Genomic DNA, 9,171 nt, shown 5'->3' with positions numbered 1-9,171 from the left:
AGGTCCTGAGTTCAAATCCCAGTGACCACATGGTGGCTCATAACCATCTGTAACAAGATCTGACGCCCTCTTCTGGAGTGTCTGAAGACAGCTACAGAGTAATTACATATAATAAATAAATAAAGCTTTAAAAAAAAAAAAAAAGAAAAGAAAGGAAGAAAGAAAGAAAGGAAGGAAGAAAGAAAGAAAGAAAGAAAGAAAGAAAGAAAGAAAGAAAGAAAGAAAGAAAGAAAACAGGAACAAATACACGATGGGGATTCATATACTCTGACTTTGAACATGGCCATTCCCCCAAGGCACCTGTTCACTTCCCCATCCCATCTCCTGCACAGCACTCCCCAGACCCATTCACAGCCAATGCTTTCCCACTGATACATAAGCCAAGCTTTTGGACATCAGAGAGGACCTTGGGCCCAGAGAGAGGCGAGAGTGCACTCGGTGGCTGAAGCAGAGTTTGAACCCAGACCTCCTGGGTACCAACTCTCCTGTGTGGGCTGGTGTGAAGACGCCAAAGCCAGGGCAGGTTAAAAGGAGTCCGTTTCACAGACGGCTGCGCGAGCAGCTCAAACTGGGGTGAGAAACGAAGGGACTTACTTTGTTGTTACTCATCTCTCTCCGGCGTCTGCTGAAGGGTAGAGGCCAGCGTCCGGCAGGTGGCCCAGACGGCAAGGTTGTGGGGTCACACCTGCAAGCCACCAGAAAGGGTTATGGCCGGAGGCCCTCCCCTGGATGCGGCTGGATCTCAGGTGGCGCCTCTACCCAACAGCTCTCCCAAGTTTAAGGCTCGGGGCTGCTTCTATTTTGTCCTGGTTCCCACTCATACTTCAAGCAGGGATGGTCCAAAAGTTTCCTAGGTCCTGACACCCTCCTCACAGACCTCTGAACACCAGGGCTCAGTGAACTCCGTCATTGGTCAATGTGATCTTGGGGTCAAGGGCACAGCCGTGATTCTCGGAGATGGACAAGCCTTCCTGCCCCGCCCAGTTGTGTGCCTCACTCTATAACCAACCCTCTCTTCCCTCCCACCACTGGGCCTAGCCCTTCTACACTTCCAAGCCTCCACCTGTAAGCGGGCCATATGAGGGCATCCAGCCCACCTCTTCTGGCAGCTACAGCCCCAAAACGCAAAAAAAAAAAGGCTGGCATAGAGAGGAAGAAAACTAGGCTGGATCCTCAAAGGGGGATCCCCAGATCAGAGAGCGCGCTCCCCCCGGAAGCCTCTCGGCTCCGGTCACTATCCCCGCCCCCTGACCTAGCTGCGGTTTACTCCCACTCCAGGAATAGCTAGAAACCTCCGGGCCAGAGTGCCACACACTCACCCCGCTCCTGATTGGCCAGGCCTGGCTCCTCCCATTGCTTAGCACGACCCCGCCCCGTGGCAGCTCCCACTACCATCCCCAGGCTTCAAGGTTCCCCTGGGTCATCCCAGTATCTCAGTATCACAGAGACCCCAGACTTCTGTCTGTCCCCACCCGGCAGTTCAGAAAACAGGCTTATTGGAAGGGAGGCGTGGCTTGTCCGTGGACTCAAACCTTTAGGGCTGAAGACAGGAGGCCAGAATCTTAGAGTCGCCCCCATTAACCCTGACACCTCCAGCATTCAAAGCGCCCCTGGGACTGGCCACAGTTCCCAGACAGACCTCGGTCTTACTACCCTGTCTTGCGCATGCCCCGTGCTCCAGGCACTTGGAGCACTCCAGGTCCCAGGCCCAAGCCCCACTTTCCCACCTTTGCCTGAGCAGTGCCCTCAGCCAGGACTACGGTTCCCCTGGTCAGCCCCGTCATGTCATCGTCCTGCTCTGAGAACACCATGGTCAGAACAGCGTATCAGGTGCCAGTGCGAATGTCGGGTCCACACTTACTGGCTGGGGGGCCTCGAGCAAGCCATGTGACCTCTCTGAGCCTCAGTTTCCTCATCTGTGAAATGGGAATAAGAACTGGTAACTCCTGGGGAGACTGGAAAGATGCATGCAGTTGTGAAAAGGAGAGCGGAGGGCTTGAAAGTACTATATCAGACATCCTAAGCCTTCGGGTTACTCCGTTCAATGCCGGCCCCTGCACGAGCCTGTCCCAGAAACAATCCTCCCCTTCTTGACCCCAAGCCGGGGACTTCCCTTTATTACGAAACATGCTCCGGAGCTACGCAAAGCATCGCCTGCCTACACACTCTTCAAGGCAACGCCTGGTAGGTGCTCTCGCTCCCCATTTCACAGATGAGGAGACTGAGGGATCAGAGAGGCAACGCGCCTCGCGCCTCGCAGGGCGCAGGAGTAAGCGGGGGAGGGGGGGAACCATGTAGCGTTTGTTTACAGGGCGGAGCCTGAAAGGGTCTCCCGGGAGGGTCCCCTTCTAGCCTGTGCGTGCGCCAGACATCTAGTTCGGCACGGGGTGGCCAGGCCTGGTGGGAAGCTGCTGACTCCGCTGGGGAGGTGGCAGCCCAGAAGCCTAGACTCAGCCCCGAGGCTGGACCTGCGGAGGCTGAGCTCTGGGCTGAGGGTGAGGGCCGCACCCTGAGCTCGCTCTGGGGCTTCTCCAGGTACCCCCGAGTGCCTCGTGGGAGGCTCAGCCCCGCGCCCCATCTTCTGCCGCTGCACCCTGGGGTCGAGCATCCTATCCTGACCCCGGCTCTGCAGGGGAGGGGTGCGGGGCCGCGGCAGGGTGTCCCCATCTCCAACACGAGAGGCCCAAAGAACCCCGCAAAGCTTCTAGATCTCGGGGTGCAGTTAGCAAGCGGAGTGGGTCTCGGGGAGCCCTGGGGCTCCCCCTTCTCAACGGCTCCCCACTCCCGAGGCGCAAGCACAAGCCCCCTCCCGCTCTGCTGCCCGCCCCCGCGCAGCACCCGCTCACCTCCGCCGGGGAGCGCCCGGCCCCCCGCGGCCCCCGCACCCCGTCACATGGCGCCGGGAGCCGAGAACCGGGGTCCGCGCCGCTCTGGCCGCCCAGGCCCCGCCGCAGCTCCGGCCCGCCGGGTCCTAGCGCCGGCGCTCGCAGACCCGTTAGGACCAAGCCAGAGGGCGGAGCCTCCGGCTGCGGGTGGCCCCGCCCCAGGGAGGTGCCAGAGAGGAGAGATGCTCTCCCACAGCACCCCCCCCCCCGCACCCCGCGCCCCATCCCGAATCTCGTCCATTTCTCTCTCTCTCCAAATGGACATCAGGACCTCGGATGGGGACTCCGAGACGCGGAAATCACTGGGTTCGAACTCTGGTCATTAATTACCTGGACTCCCCCTCATTGAGACCCAGTAATCACCCCTGGGCAGCCTGGTACTTTATTTCGTCATCGCCGGAAAATGGAGAGAGCAAGGTTTGAAAACGTAGCTTTTGGTGGGCCTGGTGGTGCAGGCTTAGAGGCCTGCATCCTACTTAGGAGATAGAAGAGGGCAGAAGACAGTTGCAAGTTCAAGGCCAGCCTGATAGACATAGTGAGTACCGGGCTGGCCAGGGGTACATAGAGATATCTTGGCTCAACTCTCATCTTACCCTCAAGTATTCATTGCATTATTTTATGTGACTAAAAGGAAGCAATTTGGACCCAACCAACTGGATGGCTCTGAAGTTACAAATACTGGCAACTCTTCTAGAGGACCTGGGGTCCACTCCCAGCACAGTCCTAGGAGGATCTGTTGCCCTCTTCTGGCATTCATGGGTACTGCACATATATGTGGTACACAGACAAGCAAACCATCCAAACGCATAAAATAAAATGAAAAATTAAAGAAAAATGCAACCTGAGGGCTAAGGAGATAGTCAATATGCCAGACTCGGTGCCGTGTCCTGCTTCTGTCTTTCGAAATAGGGTTTCTGTGTGTAGCCCTCACTGTCCTGAATCTTGCTCTGTAGACCAGGCTGGCTTTGAACTCACAGAGATCCCTCTGCCTCCCCAAGTGATGGAATTAAAACCGTGTGCCACCACCGCCCAGCGATGTCATGTGTTTGTAATCCCTGTTCTGGGGGTGTGAAGAAAGGGAGACCCCTCCAGCTAGCTTACCCTTTCTGGACCTCCCAGGCCAAGGAAAGAACATTGGAGGTTGACCTTTGGCCTCCAGACATCCATGGACATGTATGTATGGACACACGGATGTGCAGAGGCTAGCTGTGTAGCCTGTTAGAAGGCTGGTTTCATAAACAAAGACTGCCTGCCCACAGTGTTCTAAGAGGCTGGGAATCGAGGGTCAACGTGCATGTCTGAGAGGGTGACGGGGACATTTAGGAAGAGAAAGCAAGTTTAAAGAGTTCTGTGCTGTAATTACTTAGGAAAACACCGTAGTAAAACTTTCCATTCCCCCACCCCCGGGTACCTATTAGGCCCTGCAGATGTACACGGTGAAGCTCACATCTGGACAGTTTGAAACTCAAAAGTGAAAATAGTTCAGATTAGCTACTAACATGAGAATGGAAAGTTTGGTTTGGCTTGATTTGGTTTTCAAGACAAAGGTTTTTGTGGGTAGCCTTAGCTGTCCTGGAACTCGATTTGTAGACCTGGCTGGCCTTAAACTCAGATCCACCTCTGCCTCCAGTGCTAGAATTAAAGGTATTTGTCACCTGGCAAGGTTTTTTTTTTTTTTTTAATTTTTATTATTTTTTAAAGGAATATTTACACTGTGGACTATTACATGGCAGGGGCAACAATAAGCTATAGGAACGCTGGTGAATCTTGGAGACCCAAGGAGTGAAAAGAACAAATGTAGCCTGGCAGAGGCACGCCTGTGATCCCAGCACACAGCTAGGGGAGTGGACGTAGTAGAGTCAAGACTGTCTTCCGCTAAATACCAAGTTCAAAGGCAGCCTGGGTAACTGAGACCCTTTGAAACGGAAACCCTAGTTTTCTTTAGCTCCTTTTCTGAGGTTCCGCCTCCCGCTCTCACCCCTGCCCCTCCCCCATCCCATCCCCTGCTTGTAGATTAGGATGTGGGTCTCAGCTTCTGCTCCAGCACCATGCCAGCCAGCTATGCTCCCCACCATGAAGACAATGGACTAAGCCTCTATAACTATAAACAAAGTATAACCCACAATTCAGTGCTCTCTTTTCTAAGAGTTGCCTTGGTTGTGGTGTCCCTTCACAGAAATAGAACACTAACTAGGACACAAACAAACCAAAAAGAAACCTACTTGGCATTGCCAAGGGCAGGAGATAGCCTATGCCCGTATCACTAATTAAAGTTTTAAAATCACCCGGGAGACCGCACATTACAGTATCCACACACGCTGCGTTCAAGAGGCTCATAGCCTTCATATGCGCTATAACTTGCTAGTATAATATAGACGCATCAGCCTATCACAAAATCAGAATATCACAACTTAAGGGAGCTGGCTCAGCAAGTAAAAGTGCTTGCCACCAAGCCTAATGACCTGGGTTTGATCCCTGGGACCCACATGGAGGAAGGAGAGCATTCACCCTTGGAAGTTGTCCTCTGACTTCAGTGTATGCACAGTGGCATTGTCACTGCCTCCCACTAAACAAATGAGCAAACAAATACAATGTAACAAAAAGAAAGATACAAAGGAAGAAAGACTTAAATGTTTCTTTTTTTTTTTTTTCTTTTTTTGGTGTGTGTGTGTGTATGTCGAGACAGGGTTTCTCTGCATAGCCCTGGTTGTCCTGGAACTCACTCTGTAGACCAGGCTGGCCTCGAACTCAGAAATCCACTTGCTTCTGCCTCCCAAGTGCTGGGATTAAAGGCGTGCGCCACCACTGCCTGGCAGAAGAAAGATTTAAAAGGAGAATTTTTTTTGTTCATTATGATAAGGTGTGTGTGAATGCCTGGTCTCCGAGACCATCACTGCCCCGTGAAGAGTGACGTGGTAGGCTGGAAGGTTCACTGTGACTTGGGAGCTGCTGCTGGCTCCTCCGGGAGTCTGACCTCAAGGAGTTTATTTTAGGACAAGTGTGGAGCCATGGGCTTGTCATCTCAGCTACAGGGGAAGCTAGGGCCGGAAATCTCAAGTTCTGGACTTATACAGCCCCCCCCCCCAAATGTGTGGTACAGTGGTTCATAGATATAGTCCCAGCACTCAGGAAGGGTGAGGCAGGAGGAACAAAGGTGTGTGCCACCTCTGGTCTGGCTTGTTTTTGTTTTGCTATCTAGCTCTGAACTGTGTTGGAACTTACTGTGTAGACGACCAGGCTTGCCTTTCCCTCCAGAGAGCTAGGATTAAAGGCATACACCATGCCCAGCCACAACCCTTTATATCTTGTGTGATTGTGTGTGTGTGTGTGTGTGTGGTTTTTCGAGACAGGGTTTCTCTGTGTAGCCCTGGCTGTCCTGGAACTCACTCTGTAGACCAGGCTGGCCTCGAACTCAGAAATCCGCCTGCCTCTGCCTCCCGAGTGCTGGGATTAAAGGCATGCTAACCCTTTATATCTTAAAATGTATGTGTTTCTGGGCAAGGTGGCTCGAAGCTGTAATCCCAGTGATCAGGAGGCTCAGGCAGGAGAATCACAGAGTCTGAGGCCATCTTGGGAAAGAGAATAAGGCCATTTTTAAAACGAAGCAGAGACTGGAGAGATGGGTCAGTAGTTATGAGTACTGATGTTCTTGCAAAGAACCCGGGGTAACTCACCACCACTTGTAACTCCAGCTCCAAGGGATTTCTGACACTCTCTTCTGCCTATGAGGGCACTAGCACACACCTGATTTACATACAGCCAAGCAAGCACTCACACATGAAATAAAGTTTATAATTAAAAATTTTCGGTTTGAATTTTATATGTGTGGGTGTTTTGCCTGCATGCTTGTCAGTGAGCCTGGTAGCCACAGAGGGCAGAAGAGGGCATTGTGAACCCCCTGGAACTTAAGTTGTAGATAGTTGTGAGCCACTATGGTCCTCTGAAAGAGCAGCAAGTGGCCTTATAACTGATAAGCCATACTCCTGTATTTTTTTTAATTTAAAAATACTTTTAGATTTTAAAGACTATTTACTTGTTTTGTGTGTATGAGTGATTGATCTGCTTATAGAGTTAGTTGTGTATCATGCGCATGCAGTGCCCTCAGCAGCCAGAAGAGGGCGCGGGATCCCCTGGCCCTGGAGTTCCAATGGCTGTGAGCCGCCCTGTAAGTCCTCGGCAGGAGCAGCCCGTGTTCCTAACTGAGAAATAAAAGCGTGCTCTCTCTCCCGCCCCCGGAATCTACATTTTTAAAAACTGAATTGCAAATGCAGCTTTTGTGTTTGCCTGTGCTCGTGAGTGAACACGTGTTGATGTAGAGCCAGAGGTTAGCCTCTGCTGCTCTTCACAAGTCTTCACGAGTGGATAGGAAAGACACAGAAAGAAATTCCACCCACTTCTGTTTGCCGGAGGCAGGGTTTCCTGCTAGGACCTGGGGCTGGCTGCTTACTTCAGGCTGTCCAGAGAGCCTCGAAGACAGTCTCTGCATCCTTCCTCCTTGGGAACAAAGAGCAAGGACCAGAACACCTAGGATTTTTGTCGGGATTGTGAGGACTAAATTCACAGCCTCCACTGGATTGTCCAACACAGTATTTTATCAAGTGAACTATCCCCGCAACTTCGCGACACCCTTTTTCCTCACCTACTTTTTTTTGGGGTTTGTTTTGCTTTTTTTCGAGACAGGGTTTCTCTGCATATCCTGGTTGTCCTAGAACTCACTCTGTAGACCAGGCTGGCCTCGAACTCAGAAATCCACCCGCCTCTGCCTCCCGAGCGCTGAGATCAAAGGTGTGCGCCACCACGCCTGGCCTTCACCTACTTTTTTGCTACCCACCCCATTTTATTACAATTACCATGCTTGTAAAAATGCACGTAAAAAGATGTGAGAAAGAATCCACAAGGAACTGAGCTGACAGCTCCACTAGAGCTTGGTAGGAGGGGAGTACCACCATCGCTTTTAGCTTTATAAATGTCTAAGTTATTTGCATTGCATTAATTTAGAAAATTATGATTGCTTGCTTGCTTGGTTTGAAACAGTCTTACTGTGGCCAGCTGCAGATTCACTATGTGGCCAAGGATGACCTTGAACTTCTGATCTTCCTGCCGCCTTCCAAAGTGTACTTCACAAGCAATGTACTGCCATGCCAAATCTACTTTGGTAAGTCAAGAACACTTCCTCTTTCTGTTTGGCTTGCTTTGGTTTGAGACATGCTTCTTCCTCTGTGTAGTCCTGGCTGTCCTGGAACTCACTCAGGCTGGCCCTGAACTCAGAGATCAACCTGGCTCTGCCTCCCGAGTGCTGGGGTCAAAGGTGTGTGCCACCATCACCCAGCAATAACACTTTCTTTTTTTTTTTCCTTTTTTAATTTTTTTTTCTTTTTGTTGCAATAACACTTTCAAAGCTTATTTTATTAAAACAAGTGTAATGAAGCTGTCTGTTCTTCCAGAGAACCTGGGTTAGATTCCCAGCCTACACGTGGTGGCTCAGAACCATCTGTAGCTCCAGTTCCAGGAGATCCAATGCCCTCTGCTGGCTTCTCATGGCAGCAGGTACACACATGGTACACAGATGTGTATGCAGGCAAAATGTCTAAACACATAACATTGATTAATTTTAAAATTAGAGAAAAACAAAACAAAACAAAACAAGTGTGTGTGTAAATGTTAAACTCCTGTCCCACCCCATGATGGGGAAGCAGGCAGCCCACTAGAGTGGACACAAGACATAGGAAGCCTGCCCTCTAGTGTCCTCCTCTGTGCGTCCTGGGTGCCCATCTACACCCAGGCCTCCTGACCCTGCCTGCAGGACAGAAAGGCTATCCACAGAGGGTGGGGCTGAGGAGGAAGAAGGGAGGGGCAGGTGAACAAGCTGCTAATATGGAGACCAGAGGGCTCTCACTGCAAACACAGGGAGTGGGGTAAGTCTGAGCCAGACATGGAAGCCCTCCTGTGCCCCAACAGGCCCCTCCTTACCCCAGGCCCTGCTAGGGACTCTGAAAACCGCAAGGATGCTGTCAGATCAGACCCAGACCAAAGCAGAGCATGAGACCCTCACTCAAGCCTGTCAGATTCCTGCACTGGCTTCTCTTCTTGACTCCAAGAACAGTAATAGTCCCCTTTGTGGTACCAGTAATAGGGGTATGAGGCAGAGGCAGAGGCAGAGAGGCAGAGGCAGAGAGGCAGAGGCAGAGAGGCAGAGGCAGAGAGGCAGAGGCAGAGAGGCAGAGGCAGAGAGGCAGAGGCAGAGGCAGAGAGGCAGAGGCAGAGAGGCAGAGGCAGAGAGGCAGAG

At 51.7% G+C, this 9,171-nt stretch overlaps 1 protein-coding gene across 6 annotated transcripts in view; it reads right to left on the bottom strand.

Moving 5' to 3' along the window:
- The window catches only part of St6galnac6 (ST6 N-acetylgalactosaminide alpha-2,6-sialyltransferase 6), a 14,166-nt gene extending 11,183 nt beyond the window's left edge, over positions 1-2,983 (bottom strand). Inside the window, exons 1-3 of one of the 6 annotated variants that reach the window (XM_021192938.2) lie at positions 2,847-2,983; positions 1,862-1,916; positions 595-685 (exon numbers count right to left, since the gene is read on the bottom strand). In XM_021192938.2, coding sequence (XP_021048597.1) covers positions 595-685; positions 1,862-1,887 — 117 coding nt within the window. In that variant the 5' untranslated portion in view covers positions 1,888-1,916; positions 2,847-2,983. Of the gene's footprint in view, positions 1-594; positions 686-1,063; positions 1,130-1,861; positions 1,917-2,846 lie in introns of those variants that run through there. The other 5 variants (XM_021192939.2, XM_029536806.1, XM_029536805.1 and 2 more) reach the window with 5 other exon arrangements.
- Positions 2,984-9,171: the final 6,188 nt, after the last annotated feature.

This window comes from Mus pahari, chromosome 3 (genome assembly GCF_900095145.1).
Source record: "Mus pahari chromosome 3, PAHARI_EIJ_v1.1, whole genome shotgun sequence".
In the NCBI taxonomy this organism is placed as follows: Eukaryota; Metazoa; Chordata; class Mammalia; order Rodentia; family Muridae; genus Mus; species Mus pahari.
This window is presented reverse-complemented; position numbering and strand designations above follow the sequence as displayed.